The sequence below is a fragment of the Anser anser genome (assembly GCF_964211835.1).
Source record: "Anser anser genome assembly, chromosome: 18".
Lineage (NCBI taxonomy): Eukaryota > Metazoa > Chordata > Aves > Anseriformes > Anatidae > Anser > Anser anser.
In genome coordinates, this window is record NC_139739.1 from 1098567 (window position 1) to 1126453 (window position 27887).

General features: G+C 62.4%; 3 protein-coding genes across 10 annotated transcripts; 1 reads left to right on the top strand and 2 right to left on the bottom strand.

The window, feature by feature from the left end:
- Positions 1 to 683: 683 nt before the first annotated feature.
- Positions 684 to 3173, bottom strand: SRRD (SRR1 domain containing). 2 transcript variants are annotated; one of them, XM_083803372.1, is made up of 7 exons: positions 3043 to 3173; positions 2929 to 2969; positions 2314 to 2447; positions 1877 to 1975; positions 1647 to 1801; positions 1358 to 1403; positions 684 to 1086 (listed from the first exon to the last, which is right to left on the bottom strand). In XM_083803372.1, the coding sequence occupies exons 1-7, from the start codon at positions 3147 to 3149 to the stop codon at positions 862 to 864; spliced, it is 807 nt and encodes a 268-aa protein (XP_083659498.1). In that variant the 5' UTR covers positions 3150 to 3173; the 3' UTR covers positions 684 to 861. The 2 variants fall into 2 exon arrangements, with proteins under 2 accessions (XP_083659498.1, XP_083659497.1); XM_083803371.1 differs by having other exon boundaries at positions 1877 to 2056.
- On the top strand, positions 3127 to 16610 carry HPS4 (HPS4 biogenesis of lysosomal organelles complex 3 subunit 2). Of its 7 annotated transcripts, none has more exons than XR_014573468.1 (14): positions 3127 to 3278; positions 3412 to 3502; positions 3895 to 4038; positions 5051 to 5158; positions 5249 to 5365; positions 5483 to 5577; positions 7151 to 7223; positions 7941 to 7974; positions 8616 to 8712; positions 9170 to 10088; positions 12675 to 12807; positions 12882 to 13181; positions 13319 to 13393; positions 13643 to 13679. XR_014573468.1 is itself a non-coding variant. In XM_083803358.1 (13 exons), exons 1-13 carry the CDS (start codon positions 3253 to 3255, stop codon positions 15479 to 15481), a joined length of 2118 nt encoding a protein of 705 aa, XP_083659484.1. In that variant the 5' UTR covers positions 3127 to 3252; the 3' UTR covers positions 15482 to 16610. The 7 variants fall into 7 exon arrangements, 4 of the variants coding, with proteins under 4 accessions (XP_083659484.1, XP_083659486.1, XP_083659487.1 ...); XR_014573469.1 differs by having other exon boundaries at positions 12975 to 13181; positions 13643 to 13677; XR_014573467.1 differs by lacking the exons at positions 12882 to 13181; positions 13319 to 13393 and adding an exon at positions 15310 to 15448 and having other exon boundaries at positions 13605 to 13751.
- A 1742-nt stretch (positions 16611 to 18352) lies between these two features.
- On the bottom strand, positions 18353 to 27443 carry ASPHD2 (aspartate beta-hydroxylase domain containing 2). Its single transcript, XM_083803367.1, has 4 exons — positions 27305 to 27443; positions 23180 to 24266; positions 20728 to 20841; positions 18353 to 19477 (listed from the first exon to the last, which is right to left on the bottom strand). The coding sequence occupies exons 2-4, from the start codon at positions 24057 to 24059 to the stop codon at positions 19368 to 19370; spliced, it is 1104 nt and encodes a 367-aa protein (XP_083659493.1). The 5' UTR covers positions 24060 to 24266; positions 27305 to 27443; the 3' UTR covers positions 18353 to 19367.
- Positions 27444 to 27887: the final 444 nt, after the last annotated feature.

The following is a 27887-nucleotide window of genomic DNA, read 5'->3' on the forward strand; positions in this document are numbered from 1 at the left end:
AAGGGCCCACTGGCAGTCGTTCTCTGCTCAAAGCAGGGCCATCACCAACAGCAGCTCAGCCTGAAGGGCTCCCCTCATGGAGATTTCACAGCTGCTCAGCTGCTGCGCTGCCCTGGCAATGATAATTGTGATCCTGATGCTGTCCCTCACAGTGGGCCCTTCTCTGCCAGCTGCGGCCGGGACCTGGGCCACATCTCCAGGTGTGCCACAGGCTTGTTCAGCCTGGTCCCTGCCCCAGCTCTCAGGCCCGCATCAGCTCCCAGTGCCCATCTCTGCCCTGCCAAAGCAGAGCTGGAAGGGAGATTGCTTTTCTAGTACGTTCACATGTGCTGTAGGAACTCAGTAGTTCAGGGCACTTTTTTCCCCAGAGGGAAATGACGTGGCTCTTCAAAGAGGAATGTCTGGGGAGCTGGTTTGAGTAGCGCTGAACAGCTCGAGTCCCCTGCCTGGGGAAGAGCTTTCATAAGCCTGTGTTGGAACCAGCTGCTCCTGCTTTCAACTGCACCTCCCTCAAATTACTTGCCCTTCGCTATACGTCAAAACGTGCATGGTACAGGCGCAGGCTTTGAATTGCTCGCGAAAGGGGAGATCAGAAGCGCAACCCCCGTGCTCTGCGGCTGGTTTAAAAGGCAGTTTTCAGCAGGTAACCAAGTTTGCTCTAGTTAAGTGAGCATGAGTCAAAGCACAGCTTCCACTTTTATTAAAAAAAACCACTAAGCTACAAAAATGTCCCATAGGGCTCAGCATCCAGGCGCCATGCTCACAGGTGGGGGTGACGCTCTCTGTGCTTGGGCTTCCCTCCCGCACTGGCGTTACCCTGGGAGGGGGGATGCGGCCCCGGGGCAGCCGCCCAGGGAGCGGTCAGGACTGCGCTGCCGTGGGGCTGTGCCCGTTACCTTCGTCCCCCTTCCTGATGATCTCCAAGTCCTCACACTCCTGGTACGTCGGCTCCTCCAGGAACTCCCAAACCTCCGGCGAGAGCTGCTCCAGTTTGTGTAGGGGAAACCAGTGGACGGAGGTGTCGTTAAAGGTGTCCGCGTACCGAGGGTGTGCTGGGAGTGCTAATTCCTCTGTCCCTTTTAAGACCTAAGCACATCGGAAAAAATGCTATGTGTGATGTAAAAACGTTTCTGTGAGGTTACATGATGATGGGAACGGTGTGAGCTGTACCCCTGTTCAGCATCTTCTGCAGACAACAAAAAACAGTCCTAGAGGGGTTCGTTTTTATACTGTAGCTGAGAGGACAGAAGGTTTTAAAAACAACCCCCTTCTTTACAGTTGCAATTAATTCCCTTTCTCATTAAAAGGCGCTTTGTCGGCACAAACCAGTAGCTTTTAAAAAACCCGTGCTTCCTACCTTTGCTATGTAGGAGTAATCCCTCTCCAGTATTCTTGACAGCACTCTGCAAAACAAAGGCGGGAGCTAGCGTTAGGTCCGTGCGCTTCCGGGGAGCTGGACGCAACTTCTCTGCAGCTGCGGGGGGACAGGAGGGGTAAGAGAAGCCTGAGGGCTGCTGCTGTGCCAGCTCGCTGAACCTGGGCCGAGCCTCGGGCACCACGCAGGCGTCCCTGACAGAAGCGTTAGAAAAAGGCAAAGAAAGAGGGAAGGAAGCAGAGAGGAGAGCAGGGCCGGGGCGGGCGCGCACCTCTCCTCCATCCCCTTAAAGCTGTTGCCGATGATGACGATGTCGGACAGGGCCGCAGGGGACCAGTTCCTCCAGAGGAGGTTGTTGTACAGCGCCTTCCCGCAGTGCACCATGTAGAACAGCGTGGGCCCCTCCTGGACGCGGTGCTTGCCCTCCTGCGGGGAGCACGGCGGTGGGGCCGGGCTGCACCAGGGGCCAGGACACGGGTGGGACCCCGGGGCCGCCCTCACCTCGTTCTCCGGGAGCAGCCGCAGCCCCAGCTCGCCCAGCGCCGCCACCTCCAGCTCCGAGAAGGCCGGGTCGAACACCGAGCAGCGGTCGGGCGGCACCTGCGTGGGGTGGGGACACGGGTGGGGACGGGGCCGAGCGTGGGGCACGGACATGTGTGGGGGACCCGTGGGGACAGAGCCCTGTGGGGGCAGGGGACACGTGTGGGGAGAGCACCCTGTGTGGTGTGAGGACATGCGTGGGGGGGACACGGGTGGGGACAGGGCCCTGGGTGGGCTGGGGACACGCATAGGGACCGGGACAAGCGTGAGGCTGGGGACACGGGTGGGGTCGGGAACACGCGTGTTGGTGGGACTGGGCCCTGCGTGGGCTGGGGACACGCGTGGGGCTGAGGGCACGGGTGGGGACAGGGCCCCGCGAGGGGCTGTGACACGCGTACCGCCAGCAGGTCGAGCAGCAGCAGCAGGAAGGCCAGCTGGTGCCGGGCAGCGGGGCACGTCCCGAAGCGGCCCAGTCCGTAGCAGACGCAGCACCACGGCCGCCCCGCGCCGCACGGCGGGGCCCGAACGGCTCCTGGGGGGGGGGGCGGGCGTCAGGCGCCGGCACAGCGGCACGGGCACAGCGGGACACCCGTACACCGGCACAGGGATACACCGAGATACCGGTACACCGAGATACCCCTATACCGGGACACCCATACACCGGCACAGGGATACACCGAGATACCGGTACACCGAGATACCCCTATACCGGGACACCCGTACACCGGCACAGGGATACACCGAGATACCGGTACACCCACATACTGGCACACCGGTGCCCCCAGTGCCCCGCCGCCCCCCCCCGCTCCTCCCCCGGTCCCCCCCGGTGCCCCCCGGCCTCCTCCGCCCCCCCCCGGTGCCCTCCCGGTCCTCCCCTGGTCCCTTCCCGGTCTCTCCCCGGTCCCCCCCCGGTGCCCCCCGGTTCCCCCCCGGCCTCCTCCGGCCCCCCCTGGTCCCTTCCCGGTCCCCCCCGGTCCCCCCCGGTCCCCTCCCCCCCCGGTCCCCGCACGCACCGGCGCTCTCCTCCCAGAAGCCGGAGCTCAGCAGCTCGTCCCTGCGGGGAAGCGCAGCGGGGTGAGCGGAGCCCCCCCCGGGGAGACCCCCGGCAGGGAGGGCCCCGCACTCACCGCGCCTCCCGCAGCCGCCGCAGCACCGCGCCCCCCTCGGCGGTCACCGCCCGGCCCCGCCGCCGCCGCCGCCGCCCTCCCGGCGCGCCCCACGCGCCCTCCGCCATCGGGCCCCGCGCGGCCGCCGTCGGCGCCGCCGTCACACGGGGGCGGGCACGGGGCCGGCAGCGCCTCCCCCCCCCCCCCAGCAGCGGGCCCGGCCTGAGCCCCATGGCCCGGCCCGGCCCGGCCCCGTGGTGAGCGGCGGGGGGGGGGGGGAGCCCCGGGGTCCTGTCAGAGGAGGGGGGGGGGCCGGGACGGGACGGGACCGGGGGGGGCACGGCGCCCGTCTGACGCGCGGCCGTTCCTGCCAACGCTTCGCCGTTGTAGGTGGAATTACTTCTTCCTGTACGACGGCTCCAAGGTAAAGGAGGAGGGGGACCCCACGAGCGCCGGGATCTGCTGCTTCCACCCCCGCCAGGTAACGCCCGCCCGGGTCGCGGGTGCCCGCGGGGGCTGCGGCGCGGGGGCTGCGGGAAGCCGCCCCTCGGGGGGGGCCCGGTGCCGGGGGCTGGGCACGGTGAGGCCTCGGCCCTCGGCCCCCGCGGTCGCAGGCCCTCCGGCAGAGCCCGCTTGGGTTCTGGAACAACCCCGCAGCGGGGTGAAGGAGTGCCCCTAAATAACCCGCAGGTCCTTGGGCTGCCCAAAAAGAGCAGTTCGCTTATATTTTCCCCCCAGATTTCCCCGTCCGACCGCATTTGGTTTAGAATCGAACTTATAATTAATTATATCTGAATATAGCGGCGACATGTCTTTTCCAAGCCCTGTTAAAAGAGAGAGAAGTAAGCCCTTCTTGCCTGCCTCCCCTGACAGACCCCCCCTGAGCAGCAGGAGCTGCTGTGCGGGCAGGTGGCGGGAGCGGTGCGCTGCGTGGCGGAGATTTCGGGAGCTCCTCCGAGCCTCATCCGCCTGAGGAAGCTCAAGTTCGCCGTTAGAGTGGACGGAGACCACCTGTGGGTGAGCGCGGGGGGGGGCGGAGGCACTCGCAGAGCCGAAACAGTGAGAAAGCCTGAACCGCTTTATCAGGCTCAGAGGGGTTTTTCTTCCAGGGTGTGGGCCTGACACAGCTAGACCTGGGGAGAGCTAGGGGGAGAACTTGCAACGCACAGCTTTTCGTTGCAAGGTAACTTGCCTTGTGGTTGCCACAGTGTGCGAGCATGTGCAGGGGCGGTCACCTCACCGCCTCACCTGGTGTGCAAAAGCTTCGCCCGCCTCGTTTGTGTGGCCGCACCCGGCGCGTTGTCCGAGGATGTGCCCGGCAATGGCTGGAAGAAGTCGAGGTCTGCGTTGTTCTGCGTATCCCCGGGCTGCAGGTGGTGACCGCACACACAAGTCCGCGTGCTGCGGCTCCTAACAAGGACTCGGTCTCCCTTCTTGGCAGTCTGTTTTGTTTTTCAAGCCCTCGGTACTCGTGCTGCAAAGCTTTGGCAGTGTCAGGAGACGTTTAGTGTACAAAGAGCAGCGTGCAGCACGGTCACGGCAAAAATGCCCTAAACCTTTCTCTGGAGACGGGCGTGAGGCCAGCCAGACCCACGTAACTGGCAGCGCTGTTCAGAGGCAGAAGGCTCTGGCACTTCTCTTTCTTCCTCAGCAACTCAAAAACTAAATGAAACGTCTCGATTGCTGTAAATTACAGGTGAACTTGAACATTTTAAAGTCCTTAGTTTCAGGACAATGTTGTTAACTGTTTAGAGCACTGAGCTAGGTCATCTAACGTATGGTGAGAAGGGAGAGCGTCTAAGACTCCGGCTTGCCGTTATCATTTACTTACCCTGCCTGTGCCGGGGCTCTTCTTTGGGTATTTTTGAATTTTCTTTTAATCAGACTTGTGAATCTGGGGAATGTTTGCCTGCCACAGAACTGCCCGTATGCCTTTGATACTCGCTTGGAAGCAGTAAGAGTTGCTCTCACCTGCTGTCCCTGGGTTTTGTCAGTCGTCACACTCAATTCATGGCTGTCTGCATTAAAGGTGCTGGGCTGCGCTGTTGAGCTCCCTGACGTCAGCTGTAGACGGTTTCTGGAGCAGCTGATCAGCCTCTTCACGTTCTACAATGGACCTGTGCACCACGCTTACACGGTAATTAGAGATCAGCAGCTGTGATGTGTCTGGCTGGGAGTGCATTAGGGATCGTGGAGCGACAGCCAGGTGGATTTTGGTTGTCCGCAGGCGTTTTCTCAGGAGGAACTGGACGGGCAGTGGGACAGATACATTGAACACATCCAGAAAAACACCAATGACCTCCACAGGATTTTTAATTCTCTCTGGAATCTGGACAAAAACAAGGTAAAAGTCTGTCCTCTGCAGTGCATAGCTCTATAAATGCCTTAGTTTTTGTTTTTATTTGCTATTTTGAGCATTCCCTGGGGTTCTTTGGCATAACCTTTGTTTCTCCCTGTCTAGGTGGACCCACTGCTTTTACTGAAAGCAGCTCTCATCTTGCAGACTTGCCAGCGGTCTCCCCATGTCTTGGCAGGCTGTATTCTCTACAAAGGCTTGTAAGTGACCAGGCGTGGCCCTTAAATGTACCTGTTCTCAGAGCTCCGATCCTGGAGTGCACCCAGGGAGCAGAGCAGGGGCGGTAGCTGTACACACAGGGCTGCTCTCTGTTACTGGTAGGACCGTTAATGCTTCCGGCAAGGTCATCCCTGCCTGCTGTTGTATTTCAGAGAGGGTAAATCGTCACTTGTGTTTGTAAGTGGGAAAAATTGAAGCATGAAGGAATTCATGGTTCCAGTTTAAAGAGTAGGCTACTGTCTTTGGTATTCAATGAAAGGTGAAGGCCTAACGAGTTAGACTTTCCAGTGGAAGTCACCAAGAGAAAGAAAGAAGTGTGTTCGTCATTCTTTTCACTTAGCGTTCTCTTTGCTGTCTTGCAGGGCACACGAGTGCCCGTACCTGTATGTTTTTGTCTGCCTTGTAGGCAGGACCACCGTCTGTACTGGTAGAAAGTACGCAGAAGAATGAGACAGAATTTCCTGTGGGAAATCCTGTCATCTTTCACCTACAGATACATCACAGATAGCTGAAGATGCTGCAGGTGTGGCACTGAGCGACGTCAAGGAAAGCCTCGAGGGTGGCCTTGGGGGATTTGGAGGATCTCTTGGCAGTAGCATTCTTTTCCCTTCAACATAGGCTGTGCCTGTAGCACCTCTTACAAGCGCTGGAACCATGCCGCAATGTGTGCTGCTGTCCAGGTCTGACTGACAGAGGCTGGCCAGACGTTTTTAAGGCAATGATGTCACTCTTGCAGGCAGGACACTGAGCGTGAGTCACTGCAGCATCCTTAAATCTGGCAGCGTGTTGCCCTGGAAGCAGACGTCTGACTTGAGAACCGGCTCCTGTCCTGTGTCTGCCCGTCACCCGTGTGTGTCTCACTGTGTTGCTCTTCTGTCTAGTAGAGGTTTTTTTCACCAAACATCGTCAGAGTTCTCTGCACCTTGCTACAGCACTGCAGAGGGCTTTGTGCTGGGGTTAAACTTCCCTTTCTTTAGAGTCTTTTGGAGAATCTGAAGAAAGTGGATCTCAGCAAGGTGTACATGGAGGGATCACAAACCTTCCGAAGCCCTGTACGAGGGGCCTGCATTGCAATACTTGGAGTGTTTGTCCTCCTGAATCTTCTCCACTGCTCACAGCTCTTCAGGGGCTGGCAGGAAACATTGCTTGTGTTAGGTCCTGACTCGGCAAAACCAGGTTTGTTGGCCCAGAGGAAATGCCAGCAGGGTTTGTAGTGGACCCGACCCAACGAAGAGAACTGGAGCCCTGACGGTCACCCAGCTTGCGTTCCTTTTGCGGGGGGTATGGTACCACGTCTGAGGCTGGCCCTTCAACCCGCGCAGAGTGTCTAGCACAACCTGGAGGGGTGGGTGCCGTGGAAAAGACCCCCCCAGAGATCACCTGTCTGGCAAGCGGGGCCCTGCAGCCCAGTCAGGTCTGCTCAGAGGACAACAGCCTCGTGTGAGCACCACGCTGCCGCTGGCTCAGCCTGTCTGGATGCACTGAGCCACGAGAATCTACAGCTGACTGTCAGGTGACGCTCTGCTCGTGGGTGACTTTGTTTTGCACTTCTAGGATTGTGAGCACCCAGCTGCCGCCTCCTCTCACGGCTAACGTTCTCCTCCAGGGCGATGAGCCTTCAGGCCAGGTATGCTGCTGAGCGCGTTCGCTGCGTGCAGGTGGGCGCTCGTGGGGATGCCCTCTGGGAGCTCGCGTCCCACAGATCTTGTGTGTGGTTACGGGGAAGGACAAATATTGATGCTGATGATAAGAGCTTTTATTACTTAAGATTGAGGAAGGTTTCAAGACTTTTACACTAGGAATTGGCTTTTGCTTCAATCCGAATTCGTGGATTCTCAACTATATGATGCTTTGATGAGCGTGTTACCTAAATTTGGGTATTTAGTGCTCAATATCCAAAATGAGCATCCGAAAGTGATGAATAGATCACGTTTCATTGTCATTAAAGCTTATCAGAAGTAATTACTTATGGGGTTCAAGATCTTCTCCAAAAATGCATCAAGATCCAGTATGAGGAATGCCTCTCCTTTCTCCCTGGTGGAGAGAAGCAAGTTTTTGTGCCCCGAGCGGGCAGTAATAGCAGACTGTGGTGTGTTTGTCCCTGCTTTCAGGTGGATTTTGGTTCTTGGGAAGTCCCCTCGGCCTTGAGGGCTACCTAAGGAATAAATCATTGCCCAGCGTGGTAAACTGATAACTGCGTTTGCAGAAGGGGATGGTCTGGGTTCTGCTGTAGTCACAGGGAGGATACTCGCTGTCCTCTGAGGAGGCTGGAGGGGATGACGTGGTGGCGCCGATGGCAGGCGTTGAGTCGTGCCCTGGAGCTGACTGTTGACTTCTCTTGCAGGGTGAGCGTGGAGGCGAGGAGCTGCGGGAGCACGGTGAGCACCAGCTGCAGAGCGCTGATTGCCAGGCACAGGGCAGCAGTGCGCGGGCAGCCCCCTGGGCTGCGTCCTCTGCAGTCGGAGTATGAGGAGGTTTTCTGGGATTGTGTCAAAGCTCTTGCTGAATGCAGGAGTAAACCCCTGAGGGCATCGCTGCTGCTAGTCAGCATGTGCCAGTGGGTGTTGTGCAATCAGAACTAGTTCCTTCAGCTAAGCAAAGGAGTTTGCTCTTTTGGGTTTAGTCATGAGTTCTGCAGATTCCCAACGTGCCTGCTTGAATTCCAGTCACCCATGTGTCTGCTTGGCCACTGACGGAACCTTGAAAACAGATGGCTGCTGCTTTCAGTCCAAACCTTCAGTCATCGGTTTTGAGCATCAGTTAATAAATACTCTGCCAGGACAGTTGGAGGGGAAAAAAAAAGGGGGGGGGGTGGAATTTAACTCTGTCAGGCACTAAGTGTACGAGGAAGATGGGAAGACGCTGCCTAATCAGACCGGGAGAGCTTCTGACGCCCCTGCACACAGGGTGGTTGCACGCCTTCTCCTCTTGCAGAAGGCTTTGTGCTGAGGGGGTCTGGCTTCTGTTCTGTGTGCTGGGGCATGGCCGTTTAACTCTCAAACCTCCGCTGCTCTTGCAGGTTCTCCATTGCCGCAGGGCGTCCGTATCATCCCCGTGTTCCTAACAGAAGACGAAGTCTCAGTGCTCCGAGACTTCCCAGTGGAGTGGATGACCAGGTAGGAAGTCAGTCTGACACCTAAAAAGGCTTCTGCAGCTAGGGAGTTACGTGTGGCACCGTGTCCTCAGCAGCCATTGCTACTGTTTTCTCTAACATTAATTCAAACTCTAGCGTCTTTCTGTTGAAGGGGCCTGAGGTCTTTTAGGCTGGACAGAATCCGTGGTGTCCGTATCTTTGTTGTGAAGCAGCCTAAAGCAAAACTGTGTCCCAGGACCAACTGTGGTGCTCTCTCCTTTCTCAGTTCCCAGAGTTGTTTTGTGCTCTGTGAATAAGGCAGTGACATGCCCAGCAGTCTGCAACATGTGTGGCCCGTGCCTTTCAGCTGTGTTAGAACTTACCCCATCCTTTGCCGAGGTAGATGTTCTTTGTAGCAGGAAGTGATAGAATTATTAAGTAGATAATAGCTCTAAACAGATCCTACTCAGTAGTTTAATCAACTTGCTACCTCTTGCTAGGTCGCCCATGTCCCCAGCAAGCCTTAGAGGAGAGAAGAATGCTCCTGGCGCCCAGGCAACTTCAGAATCAACAGGAATCCAAGGAAACCAAGACCTGAACGATATCTCTGAGCAGGAGTCCCCCGAGCAAGCTTCGAGCACATCCGCAGCAGCAGATGGTGTGCAGTCAGGCAGCCTCGCAGGCACAGGTGCTCTGAAGAGCGTCCCCAAGGTGGAAGCCAGGGCAAAGAATTCCCCAACTGCAGAACTGAGCTGCCCAGACAACAGGAGGCCAGAGCTTGGTGGAAAAGCGTCCTTCTCATCCGACAGACCCGTGAAAGAGCTGCCGAGCCCTTCCAGACTGCATGCTGCTGAACACGCGCAGACTACAGGTCCGTATCTGGAAGGCTTCTCCTTCCCAAACCCCTACGCGCAGGAGAGGCAGAGCACAGGGGAACGTCTTGAGGACTCCGATGTCAAACGGTACAGTTCCCAGAGCTGTCCTGCAGCCAGCGCCAGTCCGTCTATTTGCTCTCCTGCCCAGGAGCTGAGCAGAAGGAAGTCAAGTGAACAAGACAGGGAAGGGACTCCGAGCCGTACAAGCGTCTCTGCAGAAAGCAGCGGTGCAGCTGGTGGTAACCGGGCTGCGGATTGTCCAGCCGCTGGTGCACGGTCAGAGCTCAGAAGCAGGCGTGAGCTGCCAGCTGCAGGCGTGCAGGGGAGCCCGCGCAGTGCCCCAGCGGGGAGCACAGCCCGTCCCGGGGCGGGGGAGAGCGGCTGGCCTCAGGTGGGCACTCGGGGAGCCCAGGGTGGTGCGGAGACCAGCGGGCACTGCAGACCGGTTAAGATGAGCCTGTACGTCCACTGCATCAAGGGGCTCGTGCTCGCCCTGCTGGCCGAGGATCACCTCAGAGATGACCAGAGCTCGATCGAAGATGTGGTGAGTAGGAGACCTCCTCGGCACCTGCACGTCTTTGGCTGCTGCCGGTCCAGTGGTGGTGGTGGTGGTGCAGGACGGGGGTTGGAGGCGCAGAGTGAGCAGTGGGTCTGTTCCCGACTCTTCCCTCACCTGCTGAGTGGCACAGAAGGCAGAGCTGCTCGGCGTGGCGGCAGCCGCCACAGGCAGACAACACAGGGATCTGTTGGTGAATGTGAGGAGCCAGCCTGGGAGGTGGGAGCGCTGCCGCGGGTCGCTCCCGTAGCTGTTGTCGTCTGTCAGCACCAGCACGGCGCTCCTGAGCAGAACGTGTTGGTGCCAGACGGCCCTGCAGGCTGCCCCGGGGCTGCGCTGGGTTTGGGATTTGCTGGGGAGCCCCGCCAGTTCCGTGGCGCTTTCTGGAAGGCAGGCCTTGCTCGGCGCGTAACCTCCGCGTCGCAGGTCGCGGCTTCCCGGCGCGGCAGCACCGGCGAGGCGCCTGGCAGCAGGCCCCAGCGGCGCCTCCTCTCCCGACGGGCCCCCGGGCCCCCAGCCGGCCTCTCCCTGGCCCTGCTCTCCCTGGGGGGCCCGTGGCAGGAGCGAAGGCTGTCCTCGGAGCGCCGCGCGTGGGTGATGCGCCGGGGCGACCCAAGAGGCCTCGTGCTGCCGGGCCTGCTGCCGTGTGCCGGCTTCCCTGCCAGGCGCTGCGGTGCAGCTAACGAGGCGCTCACGAGCGCGGGGGAAGGACGTGCCTGCTGCGGCGCTTCCCTGCCAGGTATTGGGCTGCAGAGCTGCTGCCTGGCCTCTGCCTCAGCTGGGGAGCTGAGTCAAAGCTGCAGAGGCCCGTTCGGTGCGCCAGTTGCCATAGGAACAACCTCATTTCTTCAGCTGCCAGACGGGAAGCTGGAGGAGAGCTCAGGCTAATGCTGGCTCCCAGCAGCAGCACAGCCTCAAGGTTACAAACCTCGAGGTTTGGTTCTGGGCTCGGCGGCTGTGTCCGTGACCCCCCCGTGCCCCGGGGGATGCGCAGCCCGCAGGGGCTGGCTTGCCAGGGAAGGGGTTGCTGCAGAACCAGGCAAGGCCAGGACGCCTTAGCTTTCTGCACCAGAGGTGCCAAATCGCTGTCCCCCCCCCGCTCACCTTGAACAGGCGGCCACACAGCGGCCAGTGCATCTCTGGGGCAGGAGGTGGGGCGCGCACGGGGAGGAACAACACGCTCAGGAGCTGGAGGGTGTCGGTGCTGTGCAGACGCCCTCGGCTCCCCTCTGTCCCGTGGGGCTGGCGGTGCCGTCCCGCAGCTCGTGGGGGCGCAGAGCTGCTGGAGGGGCCGGACCCTCTGTCAGGAACTTGTCAGACACCAGCCACTGCTCTGCCTCGTGCCCTCAGCCCTACTTGCCGCTGAGAGGGAACGTCTGAAGGACACAGCCAGCGTGTAAAGGCCTTGGGGTTAGCGCTGCTCGTGGCAGGCACGCGTTGCTCCTCCTCCATCGGACCCTGGGCACGGCCAGCAACGAGCAAGGTGGGCCCGTCCTGGCTCGGTCGGTCGTTGGGCTCGCCACGTCTCGAGATGAGCACTCGTTCCCGTGTGACACTGCTGTGCTGCCTTCGGCTCGTTTTCCCTTTGTGTAGTCCCAGTGCTGACGGGGGGCTGTTCCGTGCAGGTTCCCGTTTCCTCAGACACGCCGCTTCCAGCGCACACGCTTTTGCTTTGGATCTCGTCTTAGCCAACCTTTACCTCTGCCCAGCTTTAATTTCCTCCTGGTTTTCCTGGCTATACCCTTCCTCTTGGAGCAGGTATTTCCTGGAGGAGATGTGCTGCCTGTCCCGTCACCCCGGGAGGAAGAGCACCTTGCTCTAGGACATAGAGCTGGGAACTTGGAGGCTCTGCTGCTGGCGCCGCGCTGGGCTTGAGGCACGGCCTCAGCTTGGCTGTTCTTCTGTTTATCTGTGGGTTACAAATGACCCTCAGCTCTCAGGGATGTCAAAGCTTAGCTGTAATTAATTTGTCAAACGCTTTGAGGCCCCTCAATGACACCAAAGAAGGGTAAAATATGCTACTTACGCGGCAGCAAGCAGTGGCAACGCAGATCATCTCCCGGGGAGAGCGGTTCCTAAGGCAGGCAGACCTTTCCTGCAGAGCAGGCAGGCTTCTGGCCCCGGCACGTGTCCGTGGGTGCTGTCCCTTCTCCTCGCTGGAGAGAAAAGCAAATCTCTGTGCCCGGGGCCTAGTGCTGGATAGAGGCTTGATCCTCTGGGCGGCCGAGGAGGGAGCGGGGCGGGGGATTAGGGAGCTAATCGTCCTGGGGCCGGTGGAGGCTGCAGCCTCTGTGGCGACCCGATCCATCCTCCCGGGCTGCAGCCCCGTGAGCCCCCGGGGCACCAGGCCTGCGCTGAGCCGGGGGAGCCGCAACTCCAGGTGGCGTAACGGCTGCTGTTCAGGTTGGGGTGCCCCTTTCTGGGTCCCCGTCTCACTGCTTTCCTCTGCCCGAGTTACCGGCGGCTCCTGCGCGGGGGCCTGGTCCCTGCCTTGCCGGCAGCGGTCACCACGCTCCCTCCGGTGCCCCCTGGGAAGCCCGCCCTGACGTGTGCCTTCTTTTGCCCTGTGTGCAGTACCACAGCAGCCTGGCTTCTCTGAATGGCCTCGAGGTTCACCTGAGGGAGACTTTGCCCAAAGACTCCGTGTCCTCAGCCAAGGCGACCTACAGCTTCACGCACTACGACTGCATCCAGAACGTGCTCACAGGTAGGCCTTCGCCTGCCGGGCTGTGTCAGAGCAGGAGCTACACGGGGTTTGTGATAACCTTCCTCACGTTTCAGACACCTCAGAAACGTTGCTCGCTAAGCTATGTGCAGTTAACCCCTAAGAAATGGCCCGGTTATACAGCTCAGTTGAGGAAACTTCGTCTTTAGTGAGTTTGTAGCCCGCTGAAGGCTTGCTGAGCACGCCGTGCGGTTCAGAGCCGGAGCCCGTTGGGAGATGGAGCCTCTGCCACTGGCACGTTGCTTGGGGAGATGTTGGCTGGGGCTCTGCTGGGCCCAAGGACAGGACCGACACCCTCTCTGACCACGACCTCCAGCCCCCTGGCGTTGTTCAGCCCTGGCGTCAGCCTTCCCCAGGTACAGCAGGCAGGGGCTGGGGGCAGGCAGCAGCCTGCGGCTGGGAGAGCGCCGCCCTGCGCTGACGGGCAGCCCACGCAGGAGGCCCCCTGCACGTACTGCCCCCCTTCGTTCTGACGTGCCCCCTTCTCTGGCAGCCTCCCAGGCAGCGTCCCGGCTCTCTCCCGCTTGGAGGAATCGCTTTAGGGAAAGAGGAAGCCCGGTGACTGTAGGTAGTCCCACCTCAGCCTCCCTTGTCGCCCCTCTGCTCCGTGTACACGTGGGCAAAGGCACGCCAGGCCCTTTGTCTGCGCGTGGCTGAGCACAAACCGGCCGCTGACTGTTGAGATCACGCCGTGACTGAGGGTGCTGTGCGCTCTGCTCTGCTGATACCCAGGGACTGCGGGAGGAATCCCCAGCCTCTTCCTGCTCGCTTCTTCACAGCGCAGGCTCCTAACACCCCCCTTATTCCTGCCCGGCAGCCAACCTGCCCCTCACACCTGGCCCCCTGGATCGGCACTTCCTGAGGGCTGCCACACTGATCCACTCGGACTTCAGTCAGCTTCCGACTGCCTCCGAAATGATAATTAGGTAAGGTGTCTTTGTTACTGCCTCCTCCTCCAGGCACGGGGCTGCTGTGAAGCGCACACAGTAGGCGGAAGGGGGGAACTCCTTTTCTAAAGCTCGCTGAGGTTTGGCACGTGCTGTAATCGTGCTGGTGTCTCTTGCCGCGGTCAGGCCTGTCACCTCGTCCCCTGAAGTCCCCTCCTCAGAGGCAGGCTGCCTAATATTCTGTCTGTAGTTTGAGCTGGGTGTTGATAAGCTAAAATGGCACCAGCACGAGTGAGCTGGAGGCGCAGCTGAGCTGTGCCCCGGGTTTGAATTAAGATATAATACTAGAATATTACCAGTTCCTGGCACCATAAGGTTCTGAGACACAGTTTTAAATATAGCTGTTCCTAATAATTTGTGTCTCGGCTGGGAGCCAAAAGCACCCAGAATTGGCAACCTAGATTTTGTTTTCTTGCACGGCTTGTTGGGTTGGAAACACGCTGTAATGTGCGTGGCAAACTCAATTGTAATGCGCCAAGCAGGATGGCCTTATCGCAGCCAGCTCTCCGCACAGCCCCAGCAGAAGCTGCTCTTGTGCTCCAGCGCTCCCGTTCCCGCAGCTGATCTCGAGCAGGGTGCTCGTGTCGCGTGTGCAGAGTTCCTGCTTGCTTGGCCGTGCTTGTTTGTCCAAAATGTGATGGAATAAAGATGCTTCTGGGAATTACTGTTGCATTTCTTTGATGCTGCTTGCCAAGGGAATGTGAGTCATACACTTTAATGCTGGAGAACTCCGTGGTTAGCGTTAGATTGACTGGCTCCTTAAACCCCGTACCGGGTAAGCTGGCGCATTCTGCGTTGCCCCCAAAAAAAGCAACTCACTGTGTGAATCAGGCTGAGTAACAAGATGACTAAAACTGCTTTCTTTTATGGAGAGTTGTCACAGAAGGGTGTCAGCAAACATATCAGTTGCTGCTTTCCGCTGTCACGCAGGAATACAGAGTCCTTTGCTTTGCTTCCTCCCGCCTCTCTCAGGTAAATACTGACGGTGGTTTTTAGTGAATGACTTGAGCCTTCCCGGTTACCGTGTCTGACCAGTGCGTTGGGTTCATCACACGTGACTAAACCTCGTAAGGTTCCTGCTGAAGGGCGCTGTGCTGGGATTGCCGTATGGACAGCAGCAGGGAGTTCGGTTCCTGCAGGAAGGACGGGGCGTTAGACACGAGGAGTATTTAGCCGTCAGCTTGTGTATTGGGCTGCTCTGCCAGTAAGGGAGGTTCTCTGAGGATGGACACGTACACAGGTGTTAATGCTGCTGAATAGGTTCCAGACTACGAGGGATATGACCCCTTTTCTTTCAGGGTGCCAGGACCCTTGAGAAGGAAGGAGGGTCTGGTTCCCTGTGGCCTTTTGGCAATACGTTGCCGGGGTTTGGTGCCCATTTCAGCGTTGTGTTCCTTTGCTGAAATAGATCTCAAAGTCCCTCTAAGTGGCTGGGAGCCCAGTGCTGTGAGCACCCCAGTGCCCAGCGCTGGGAGTTGAAGGGGGTCTTACACAAGGCTGCAAATCCTGACCGCTGCTTTCTCTCCTGTCCTACCAGGAACGCCTCCACGGCCGTGTACGCCTGCCGGAACCCCGTCCAGGAAACCTACTTCCAGCAGCTGGGTGCTCCGCTCCGTAACTCGGGCGTTCCCAACCCTCACGACAGCGCGTTTAGCTTGCCAGGCAAGGCCAAGCAGAAGCTGCTGAAGCACGGAGTGAATCTGCTTTGAGCTGGTGCAGCGAGGCAGCGTGTCTCTGCCCGTGATGGAAGACGGTTCATCTCCAAGAAGCGAAATCTCAAAGCCATTTTTTCTGTAGGGGGCATGGGGCTCCGTGCTAACTACGGGCTCTCCAGCCTGCCTAGCCCTGATGAGAGGTACCCTTATTGCCCTATTCCTGCAGCACGTTTTGTTCTAGTGCAGGATATCATTGACGTTAGCACTTACCAAAGACTGAAGATAGAAAATAGCTGTGTTGGGGTGTTTGGTTTACATTGACTGTAACTGTTGATGGTGCTCTGCTGCCGTAGGCAGAGACTCCTGGAGTGCCTTGACCTAAAGAAAAACCTCTTTGTGCTGTAAGCTACACAGGACACTGGGTTACTGGGCAGTACTTGCTTTCAGAGATGACAGCCAGACACTGCGCCTGCCCAGAGTTCTGTTACTGTGCTTGCCCTGGTCAGACTCGGGCTTTATTTATACCTCTTAATATATAGAAACGATCCCCTGCTGCACCTTTGTGCCTTACCTTGATTAACAGAGCCTACGCGCTCTCCCGCTAACTGGAATAGAACAAGCTCTACAAAGCTCCTAGCCCTCCGCCAGTAGCTGTCAGTGGGTTTTTTTTCTGTAGCTGGATCTGGGAGATCCTTGTCCCTGCTCGCATGCCTGCTCAGTGGTTGTGAAGTGCAGCGTTGCCTTCCGGGCTGCCCACCAGCAGCAGAAAGGTGCTGTGACTGCCGGCCTCTCCCGGGGCCAAAGGGGGCTGTGGAACTGGGAGCACTGCTCCCTGCTGCCTGCTCCTGGGCTGCCCGCTGCCTCCCCTCCTGCTGCAGCACCCTGCCTCACCTCCTTGCCCTCGCTGCTCGGTTTGTCTGCGCTCCGTCGGCAGAGGAGGTGAGTGGGAGCCCCTTAAGCTAACGGGACCAAAGGGGGTCTGCAGCCCCTCAGCAGCTGTTGTCTTTCTGCTTGGGCAGACTGCGCAGCTGGCGGCGGGACAGGCGGTGATGGGTGCTTAGGTCCGAGGGCTGAGCACCTCCCTCCGGGCTGTGCTGCGTGCTTCAAAGACCGCTGCTGTTCCACGCACACATCACTGTGAAAATAAAAGTCCCCGAGACAAGACCTGCGTGTCAGAGTCCCACGTACTGCTTGGTCGTCTCATTTGTGGTTCCTGTGGGGGGCTAGGGCCGGGTGACCCGTGCGCTGCCTGCCAGCTCCCCCCAAAGACGAGCTCCTGTGCTGCTGGGGCCGAGCGGGCAGCGCCTGCTGCTTCAGCCGCCCCTGCGCAGGAGCCGCTTGTCGGGAGCGCAGAGCTCGAGGTAGGTGCCTTCCTGGCTGTCCTGTGAAATGGCGAGCAGGCTGTCGGTGTCAGCAGCCCCCTTCCAGGGAGGCTCTGGGTGGAAGTGCTGCCCGGTGCCTGTCGGCTGCTAGCAGCAGAGGTGCGAAACCGCTGCACAGCCCGAGCCACGGCTGTCCCTGAGCCTTGGGTAGGCGACAGCCAGCGCGCGGAGTGAGGTTACCTCCGCTCTCCTGGGGTACGGGCAAGCTGGGTGCTGGTTCGGCTCGAGGACAGCGCAGAGAGGTGTGTGTAGGTGAGGGAGGGAGGCAGGAGGGAGTGGTGCTTCGTGCTCCAGCCCTGCGGTGCTCTGGGCTCCTCTGATGCCCCGGGCCAAGCGGCTCCCACCCGTGCTCCGCTCGACGCTGCCCTGAGCCAGGGCCCCGCTGCGATGGTCGGGGGGTGAGGAAGTCTCTGGGCTGCAAAGAGCAGAAGGCGGGGGCTGACTCCTAGCCTGGCGTTGGGGAAGTGGCTGTGTGCTCCGTCAGGAAACGCGGGGATGGAGGAAAAGCCTGAGGGGGACAGGAGGGAGTTTGGCACAGCAGCGAAGCACAACGTGGACGCTTTCGCCTGCTGTCTTCGGGACTCTTCCGCCACAATCAGCTGTGCCGGCTGGCGGCAGCGCAGCAGCTGGGACGGTCTCGTTGCGTTCTGCTGCTCGAGCTGCGTCTGGGCACCGAGAGCTGCTGGAGCCCTGCGGGGGGGGAAGCTGGCTGCTGGCACCCGGCAAAGCGCTCCAGGCCCTTGACTGAGCGGTTGCGTTGGAGAGCCCACTTCAGAAAGTGGTCGTGCTCGAGTGTAACGAGACGAAGGGCGGCTGCGGCCCTGGCCGTGCTGCCGGGGCGCAGTGCTGCTGCTAACGGGGCCGGGGGGGCTCTCGCTGAGCTCCGCTGGCTTTTGGGCACAGAGACAGTAGGTGTTTGGGTGGCAGCATGGCATCCTCTGCCCCAGAGCTGCTCCTGGTGAAGCTGCCTGCTGCCCTTGGTGGGCCAGCGCAGGCAGCTGTGAGGTTTTTTTTTTTGCAAAACGCTGTGTTTTGTTTCTTTCTGGGAGGCTCGTGCAGGCTCTGGTGGCCCTATTGCCGAGCCTGGAGAGCGCTGAATTAGCGCGGCAGTTCCCGTTGCCGACCGGGCCACGGCCTCTGCTGCCTTGGGGCAGGCGGTGCGCTGGAAGCGCAGGCTGGGGCCAGCTGCCCGGCTTTGCAGGGGGCGGCACGGCCCCAGGGGGCGCGATAAATGCGGGGAGGCGCGAAGCGGATGCCCCCCAGGGCGGTGGCAGCGGAGGCGGTGGGGAGGCTGCGGGGCACGGAGGTGCCACAGGGCCGGGTGTGCCACACGGTGCCCTCGCCCTGCATCGCCCGCAAGCTCATCACCAGGCCCCTCACCTCCTCCCACCCCCAGCGCTCCTGTTATTTTCAGCACTTCTCCCCGTCCCCGCCGACCGAGCTGCTGAGGCCTCGGGAGGCCGGGGCCAGCTCAGGAAAGGAGCCAGCTCCTCGGCGTTCTGCTTTACCCTGGAGCAGTTACACCAGCAGGCAGAGCCCCGTCTGTTTTCAGCACAACGGTTTATTGATAATCTTTGCTTATCCACTGTATGAATGTTACCAAACTGTAAGACAGTTGCCAAGCCAGCCTGCTTCCTCAGAGTCTGTTTCCAAGTAATCAATGCATGTAGAAATCATGGTAGAAATCATGCACTTTCAGATATTCTGTAACAAGACAGGTGTAAAAAATATCTTGGATGTATTTGAAATCTCTGCCTTCCCTTGCAATCCGACCGCTGAGAAGTCTGTAAAGAAGTCGCTCTGGAGCTGGGCCGCGTCCCCCCTGGGAAGGGCAGGGGGTGGGGGAGTCACCCAGCCCCTCCCCAGCCAGGGGAGCAGCGCAGGGGCAGCGCAGGGGCCGTGGTGCCGAACGCCTCCCTGCCCCGGCGGGGGCTTCCCAGCCTCGACTTGTGGAAACCAAGGGCTGCCGATAACGCAAGGAGGGGATTTAGGCAATGGGTAACACCTCTGGCAAGGTTAAAGAGCAGGGCTGGCCGTGCCCGGCGCTGGGTCTGCCCCCCGGGAGGTGCTGGGTGCCTGCTGCTGCCCGTCCGTCCGTCCACACGGCACCGCACACGGGACGGGGCAGGCTGAGCGCAGAGCTCCGCTGTTTGGCTGCTTCGCTGTTCTGGTGCGGGAGCGTTGTCCTTTTGATGGCCACGAGAAATTTTACACTATCACATTCAAACAAACACCCTGGTAACTCTACTTCTGAACACTGCAAAAACACGGTAGCAACATAACACGTAGAGGAGCGGTGCCGCGTCTAACCACGGAGGGAAGGAAATGCACCGTCGTGGTGGAAAAGGATCCCTGAAGCCAGTGATGGGAGGGAGGAGATGGGCGTTGATACACATCGACGTTTCCATTTACAAGAACCCGGAGGGGAGCCCCCAGCGCCGGGTGCTGTGAGCAGCCCCCCCGGGGCGGGCGGCCGCGTGCGGCGCTGGGGCTGCGGCGGTGCCACCAGCACGAAGCCGGGTCCCGGCTGCCCTCACCCCCACAGCGAGGCAGCGCCCTCAGCGTCCCGGGGCGAAGATGAAGTCGAGGGCTTGGCGCTCGGCGGCTGCCACGTTGGGGTGCCACAGATCCACCATGAAGACCACGCGGGGACCCTCCTCCGGGGGACCTGGGAGGGACGCAGCAGCGGGGTGAGGCGCGGGGTCGCTGTGCTCCTTGCCCTGCTCGGGTCGGAGCGAGCTGCGCCTGCCTGAGCACCGGGATGCCGGCCTCTGCCGCAGAACCGGGCAGCCCCACAGCATGAGGCCCCCACAGCATGGGCAGCCGAGGCACTCGGCGAGGTCACTGCGCGCACCCCTCCATCACGCACGCTGCAGCAGGCTCGGCCCTGCGCAACTCCAGCAAACACCACCCCAGCTGCTACCGGGAGCCTAGTGCCTCCAGCACCCGGGGTGGGGTGCTCTCGACAGGGCCCCAGCCCCGCTTTTTGCGATCACACAGCAATGTGTGGCACCTCAGGGCAGCGGGCATGGTGCTGAGTTTGCTGTTCAGCAGCAGCCGTCCTTGCAGCTGCGTCTCAGAGCGGTGCACGGAGCCGCTGCTGCGCTATTCTGGCCTTCCCCATCCCCACGGCGCTGCAATGAGCTGCATTTCCCCATTCCATAGCAGGGTTTATGTGGGAGCAACAGCTTTTGTTCTCCCACCCTCTTCACACGCTCTCCTGCAAAAAACAGCTCCGCGTGACGCTTTTATGCCATCGGCAACTAATGCCGGCTAATCCAGGAGAGCTGGAGCAGAACAGCCCCGCCGGTAACGGAGAGGGGCAGCAGAACCGGCCGACCCCTGCTGTGCTCGCCACGGGAAGCACAAATTCACCCTGCCCGGTGTTGCGGCTACCGAAAGGTTTGGGCTGGCTCGAGCTCTGCAAACTGGGGGGAGGCTGGGGGAAAAGCCGGAGGAGCTGGGACCCGATGCAGAGAGGGGACAGGCACCAGGAGCTGCCGCGGAGCGCCTGGGGCACGACGGGTGGCAGAGCCAGCCCTGGGGGTCGGGGAGCGGGGTGCTGGGGGCTGTGAAGCTTTTCTCCCATCGATGGAGGAAAAGGCCCCTCTGGCACACCAGGCGCCGAGCGGCTGCCTTGCGAGAGGGCTGGCTGCAGCTGGCAGCGCCGCTGTGAGCCGGGGCGCGGGGCTGCCAGCGTCGGTGCCTGGGCAGCCCTGCAGCGCTCGGGGGCGAGGGAGCTTCTCTGTGCTCAGCACTGGGTGGGGAGAGGCTGGAGGGCCCCGAGGGGCTGGCGGGATCACTGCAGGACTGCGAGGCTGCAGGGTGAGGGCAGAGAGCACCCCGCGGAGGAGAGGACCCCGGGTCAGCTGGGCAAGGGGGACGGGGCAAGCGCCGACGTGTGAGCTCCGCGCTTACCTTCGTGGAAGGCGGTGTGCAGGAAGGAGTCGTCGAAGAGCAGGCAGCGCCCCTCCGCCCAGCACTGCGGCTCGCCCCCCACCACGAGCTCGCAGTTGCTGGGGGTCTTCAGACCTTCAGGCACAGAGGAGAGAAGAGAGGGGGGGTCAGGTGGCGCTGCGCTCCCCGCGGCGAGGGAGCCCCTCAGGGAGCGGTCCTGAGATGGGAGCAGCGAGCACCACGCGAGCTCCGTGCTGCTGCCCCCGGGCAAAGTGGAGCCCAAGGGGTGCTGAGGGGCTGCTGCCCCCCCCGGGAACAGGAGCAGCAGGGCTCAGCGCAGGGCTCAAACAGCGCCAGGGCACTGGGTTTGCAGGCTGAACTCCCAAACCGGTGTAGCTCGGCCCCTGCCCTCTCCCTCCTGCCCATCCTGTGCCCAGGGCTGCGGGGCGCCCCCCTGCAGTGCCTTGCTGTACCCAAACCGAGCTCAGCGTCGTGGGCACCCTCTTTTGTACCCGGAACGGCTGCCAAGTCCCAGGAGCCCACAGGCATGAGCTGTATGTAGGAAGCCAGTTTCCTGGTGCATTTTTGTAGCTTCGGGACCAAAGGCAGAGCCTGCACGCTTATCTTCCTCCAGCACTGGTGTGATTACGCTGCCCACTGCAAGGCTGGAGGATGAAAACGTTGCACTGGGACTTAAGGAATGGGCTCAATGCACGGCTCTGCCCCTGCTCCCCATTTGACCTTGCACCATGCGTCACGGTTACCTCTTGCATTCGGGGCTGGAACTAGATGACCTCAAGGTCCCTTCCAACCCAAGGCATTCTACATTTCTAGGATCGTGTGCCTTGTCACTTGGTCACCCAGCCAAGATGCTGCTGCAGCAATGCCCCACCAGGCAGCTGCATGGACAGAAATTCAGCAGGGTTGCAAAACTGTCCTAAGAGAAGAGGCTCCACGAAGGCAAGATGCAGAAGGACAGCCCTAGGAATAAAATGGGTCTGTTCCTAAAGGACTAGCGCAAGTCGGGACAGTTTGGTGAGGGACGATCCCACCGCCCCGTGCGTCAGGAGTGCCAGCCGTGGCACAGGGGGAGTGCTGGAGCTGGGGCAGCAACCTGCCCCGAGGTGCAGCCATGGTGGGGAAGGGGCAGCGCTCCCATGACTGTCAGGTGCCAGTGATGCTGCAAACGAGCAGGAAGGGGTTTCTACGCCAAATCCAAGCAAGCACAGCAGGGACTCCCATCTGCCCAGGAGAGCTGGGAGCGTAAAAGCTGCTCTGCTTTCCTAATGTACATTTCAAAGACGGCAAAACCCAAACCCATTTCCCTGCACAGTGGCCTCAGCTGGAGTCGCTCCAGCTGGAAGGGGCGAGCTGAGCAGCCAGGGGAGGCAGGAGGAGGCGGCAGCAGCGTGCAGCCTTTCCTTCTGGGCCAGCGCTCTGCAGGATGCGTCCCTGTCCCTTGGAGCAGCAGGACTGGGGCTGTGCCTGGCCCCAGGTGCTTGGCAGAGCAATGGGGGGGCTGGGGTAAAACCCGGGAAGATTCAGCTACACTGCCTGCTGTTCTGGCTACGCAGAGCAAGCTGACCTGGAAGGACTGGCTGTCTCAAAGGTGGCCATGGCCTGGGCACAGTGGAAGCCAGGACAGCAGCACCGAGGTGGGGACGTCACTGAGATGAGCAGCTGTCGGCACGCCCCGGGCACGGGGCTGTGTCCTGGCAGGAGGGCCAGCAGCAGGCAGCAGATGGAGCAGGACTTTGGGAAATGCAGGACAAGGGGATGGCCCACATCGCTCGTCTCCCCAAGGCATGCACGCTCCAGGTGGAGAGCTGGCCTCGGCTCTGCGCTGCTGTCGCCTGCACCAGGCTGAGCCGTGCCTCACTCTGCGCCCAGGAACCGCGCTCTGCCCCTTGCCTCCCCAGGTGCTTCAGGGGCTGGCTCCCGACTCACCGACGGCTCCCCAGGGCAGGAGAGCTCGTCAGATAGCTCAGAAGACCAGCTCCCACTTGTAATTAAATGGCCAGTCGCAGCCGGCGTGTGTTTACCCAAGAGGAGTTGGCTGAACAATCGCGTTCGGTGTTTGCCAGCAGGGCCCGTGCGGTGCCTCCCCCGTCGCGATCTGCGCTGCTTCCAGCGCGGCAGAGTCCCAGCCATCTGTGCCGCGTGGGCTCCCCCCTTCCCGGGCACCCGCGGGGCGGGGAGCACCGCGCCGCCTGCCCAGCGCCTGCCCCCCTGGAGGGGACCCCCAGAGACCCCCTCCCTGCCCTGGGACCGGCACCGAAGCAGCGCCTGGCCCAGCTCTTTGCTCACACCTCCCAGTGGCAATAACTGTGTCCCTCGCCCTAAAACCCAGGACATACAGGATGGACCCACACCGGGAGGCAGCTCGGTGGCCGGAGCAGTGCCCCAGGCTGCCCGGAGCGGGGGACGGCGAGGGACGTCCCGCAAGGACGCACGGCCCCCGCGGGGTGCTTACCTAGGTGGCAGCGGATGCGGATGTTGGTGGGTCCGTAGTGCTCCGCAATGACGGTGCCCGGGCTCAGCACGGAGATGCAAGCATTCCCAAAGACATTGTTGCCAATGCAGGTGCGAAGGCTGCCGAGCAAGCGGTACGTCCGTGGGCATCTCCTGCAGTTCCTGGGCACGCACATGCCCTGGTTCACCAGGTAGAAGGTGAACCACTCCCCGCTGGGCGTGCTGTTCATTTTCCATCCTTGCGGGAGGCTGCAGTTTGAGAAAGCTTTGTAGAGGGTCTCAAACTCGCACAGGATGGTCTGGAAGTTGCGCTCCAGCAACTCCACGTCGTGCTTTTGAGCGTCCCGGGCGAAGTAGGGCATGGTCGGCAAGTCCGGCAGGAAGAAGACTTCTGGCTTCTGGATGGACGGCCGGCTGTTGAGGTAGCGGCCCTGCTCGCGGATGCCCTTGTGGATCCTGCCCATGCCGGACCAGGAGTAGCGCTTGGCATACTCCTGCAGGTTGTGGTAGAGTTTCTGGTTGAGCCCGTCGTGGTGCGTGCAGCGCACGCACTCGGGCGAGTGGCAGTAGACGTACCCGTTCTGCACGCCGTTGGCCTCGGCGCTCTGCATCAGGGCGTTGACGGTGGCGTAGGCACGGGGCTGCTCCCGCCCCACGTGGTAGCAGTACCACACGAACAGGACCAGCAGGCAGGCGACGGCGGCCAGGGCGGTGGCGTCGCAGTCGCGGAAGGACTGGATGCCCGTGGCGATGAAATCCCGGAGGCCGTCCAGGGACCAGCTCCAGTCCACCAGCCACTCCACAGACATGTTGGCGCAGCGGTTGGCGCGCAGGGGGGCCCGGCGGTCAGTCCTGGCGGTCCTCAGGGGCACCCACACCATGCAGGTCTGCCATGGGGGAGCGGAGCTGCGGCTGTCCCCAGCACGCCCGGCACCTCCGCATGGGCAGCGGCCGCCGGCAGCTCGCGGGGAGGCGGGCGGCCGGGCGGCCTGGGGGTGCCAGAGCCACGGTGTCAGCAGAGACGTGCCCAGAGGGTCCCCGCCTGCGCTCCTGGGCGGATCATCCCGAAATGCAGCACCAGGGAGGATCTGGGGAGACAAATCCGGAGGTGTTACGGGGCATTGGCTTCCCCTGGGGTCTCTGGGGGGGCTCAGCCTGGGGCTGTGGGGGGCACTGGCTCCTCATGGGGGGAGAGGGGATGATTGACAAGGAGCCCCGCTGTTTGCCCACGAGCCCAGTGCTGTCCCACACTGAGAAAAGCCTCTACCCGCTCCCAACAGCATCTGCCACAAGAATCCCGACGTCCACTGGAAGGTAAGTGGGGAGAGCCAGCCCCCCAGCTCCCGCTGCCCCATCTCCTCCCCTGCTCTTTCCCCACACTTCTCTTCTGCTTTGCTGCCTTGTCACACCTGAAATCCGGCTGCTAAGGAGCCACATCTGGCTGAGCCAGGAGCAAAGCTCAGAACAGCCTCTTAGCAGCCCCACCTCGCAGCACATCGATTTATCTTCTGGATCTGAACGCTCTGAAACGACGCTCCCTCCAGAGACCAGGAGGTTGCCACCTGCACCCAGCGAGCCCAGCACCCGCTGCGGGTTCCCACTGGTGCCCGCCTGGCCTGGTAGGGACACGGCGATGACAGTGGCAGGTCTGGGGACGGTCGGTTTGATTCCACTGGCCGAAGCTTCCCAAGCCTGCGGGTCACAGGAGCTGAATGGCTCCCAGCACTGCCACCACGGCCCGGCTCACCTGGGCTAGTGTCAGCCCAGCCCGAAAAGCAGAGCCTGTCCTCCCTCCCCTGGGCAGGGGCAAATCCCCCACGCAGCCAGCGGCCGCTCGCTGCCCCTCACCGGGCAGAGCACCGTACCAGCTCCATCCTCACAGCACAGCCACTGAGCACCCGGCAGGGCCGTTCCTGCTGTCCGAGGCCCTCAGAGCTCCACGCCGGCAGCGCTGACCTCAGGCAGCTCTGCCCTGCCCCGCACCAAAGCTCTCGGGGAAGCAGCCGGGTGAGGCCATGCCCCTGCTCCTGGTAACCACGCGTGGCCCCTGTTCACCCCAAGCGCCACCCCCGGGCGCCTCTGAGCGGCAGGTAGAGGGGCAGGGAAGGCAGCGGCGAGAAACAGAAGGGAAACACAAACCAGGTCGGAGAGCACACCAAGGGCTACCCCCGACTATACCCCCCGAAGGAGAGCCCTGCAATTACCAGCCAGCCACTAGCTGCTGACTGGGACCGTCCATGGGCTGAGGCAGCTGGGCACGTGCGGGGGGTGCAGCCCACCCCGGGGCACAGGGAAGCAGAGCGAGGGCTGCAGGCTCTCAGCCGGTCCCCCCCCACCAGCGCCGTGCCCCAACTGCACCTCCTGCACGTGGCAGCCGCTGCAGAGCCCGGCTGGAGGGCAGGGGCAGGCGGGAGCTGCAGGGCACCAGCTCCGCGTCCTCCGTCTCAGAGGAGAGAAACAAGGATGGCAGAGGTTACGGGGAGGGAGGGAGATGCTGTGGGAGCTTATCTGTCTCATCTGCAAGCGCACGGACTGGAAGGAGTAGGCCGGCTTTATTAGCCAGGGAAGCTATCCAAGCCATTCCCGGCCCTCCCTGCCAAGGTCCTGCAGCTCGTAAATGAACGTGCATTTCCCCACAGACCGAAGGGTGATGCACCTCAGCTGATGGAGCTTTGGCTGGGACCTGACCCTGCAGCAGCAGGCCCGGCGCAGGGCTGGGGACCAGGGCTTGAGGCAGCTTCATCCCACAGGCAGGACACGTGCACAGCTGAGCTCCTTCCACCCTGCTTCCTCGTGGCACGGTGCCCGTGTGCCCCGTCCCGGGTCCCGCCGTCCACGTGGCGTGTCGTAGCCGCCTGGAAATTTCAAGACAACTTTCCTCCCTCCCCAGCGGCTGGCATCCCGCCACACACGCCGGCTCCTCCAGCCCAGCCCTCGGCTCCCGAGTGCAGCCGCGGGGCCGGACGTGGGGGTGTCCCCCCCCGATGCTGGCACAGCCCCGGCGGCACCGGCTCAGCGGTGCCAGAACGTGCCCCAGGAAGGCAGGCAGAGCCCAGGAGCCATCTGTATTCACAGCAGCTCCCCTGCCCTGACACGGAGCCCAGCAGCAAGGCTCTCCTTCAGAAGCTGAAGCTGGTGGATGAAGTGAGAGCCTGGGGGGAGCGGGGTCCGACAGCCTGGGGGTCCCCAGCACGAGCACAGCTCTGCTGCTGCCCCAGGGCTGCGGCCAGCACCTCAGATGGGGAAAATCAAGGGGAAACCGTCAGGGCAGGAAAGGATCAAAGCCCCTGCACCCACCGGCACCCCACCCAGCTCCCCAGGGGCACAGGACCTGCTGGGAATTGGGGCCGAGCTTCCCTGGGGTGGCCTCAGGCCGAGCCTCGCCCGTGGCTCCTGTGGGCAGCTCCCCGGGGGCACCGCAGCCCCCGCCGGGACCCGCTCGGGGCTGCAGCCGCCGGGCTGAGACGGGGCTCGGGGAGACCCCCGCGGGCTGAGACCCCAGGAGCGGACCGGCTACCGCCAGCCCACGGTACCCTCGGGCCGGGGGGGCTCCGCTCACCGCCGTGCCGAAGTTGTGCAGGACGTGGGGGCAGCCCCGCGCCAGGCAGCTTACGGCAGGCGTTACATAAGGCGGCCGGCCCGGCACAGCACCGGGGGGGCAGCACCGGGGGGGGCAGCACCGGGGGGGGGGCAGCACCGGGGGGGGGGCAGCACCGGGGACACCGATCCCTCCCGGGGGGGCAGCTTCGGCCGGGCCAGGCGGGCCGTTCCCGGGGCTGCAGCCCTGCCCGGCCCGGCCCCGGCGGCCGCAGCCTCGCCCCTCCCGACGGCCGTGCCCAACGGGGGCAGCCGCGGCGGCCGCTCCGCACCGGGTGGCACCGGGCGCTGAGCCCCTCGCACGTCCCCGGTGCGGCGGCCGGGCCGTGCCCCGCCGCCACATCCCCGGCGCGGCGGCAGCACCTGGCCCCGCGGCGCCGCCCGCCCGCCGCCGACCCCCGGCAGCCCCGGGCCGGGCCGGGCCGTGCCCCCCCCCCGCGGCCGTGCCGCCCCCCGGCCCCCGCCCCGGGCCCGCAGCGCCCGGCCCCGCCCGCTCCGCCGCGCTGCGCTGGGATGCGGCGGTACCGACCTGCCGCCCGCTCCGCTCCCGCTCCGCTCCGCTCCGCGCCGCCGCCCCGGACCACAACTCCCAGCAGCCCGGGCAGGAGGGGCCCGCGCCGCCCCCGCCGGCACCGCGCCGGGCGGCAGCCTGCGGGCCCCGGGCCAAGGCACCGCCCGCCCGGCCCGCCCCTCGCCGCGGCCTCGGGGCGGCGCAGCGCGCCCCCGCGCCCCCGCAGCGCGCCCCCGCGCCCCCGCGCCCCCGCAGCGCGCCCCCGCGCCGCCGCCGGGCTGCGGCACCCGGGGATGGAGCGCGGCGCGGGGCACCCCGGGGTGCGGGGCGCGGCCCCCAGCGCTGCGGGCACCCCGGAGATGCGCCGGGGGGATGCAGGCACCCAGGGATGCGGCAGCCGGGGTGTGGGGGCTGCTGGCCCCGGGGGGTGCGGGCGGCCAGGGCGCGGGGAGCGCCGTCCGCAGGGATACGGGCACCCGGGGAGCCGGCACCCGGGCGGCAGGAGCTGCTGGTCCCCAAGGATGCTGGTGTGCGGGATGCAGGCGGTGCCGGCCCCCAGGACAAGGAGCACCCGGGGAGGCAAAGCCCGAGACTTTGCCCA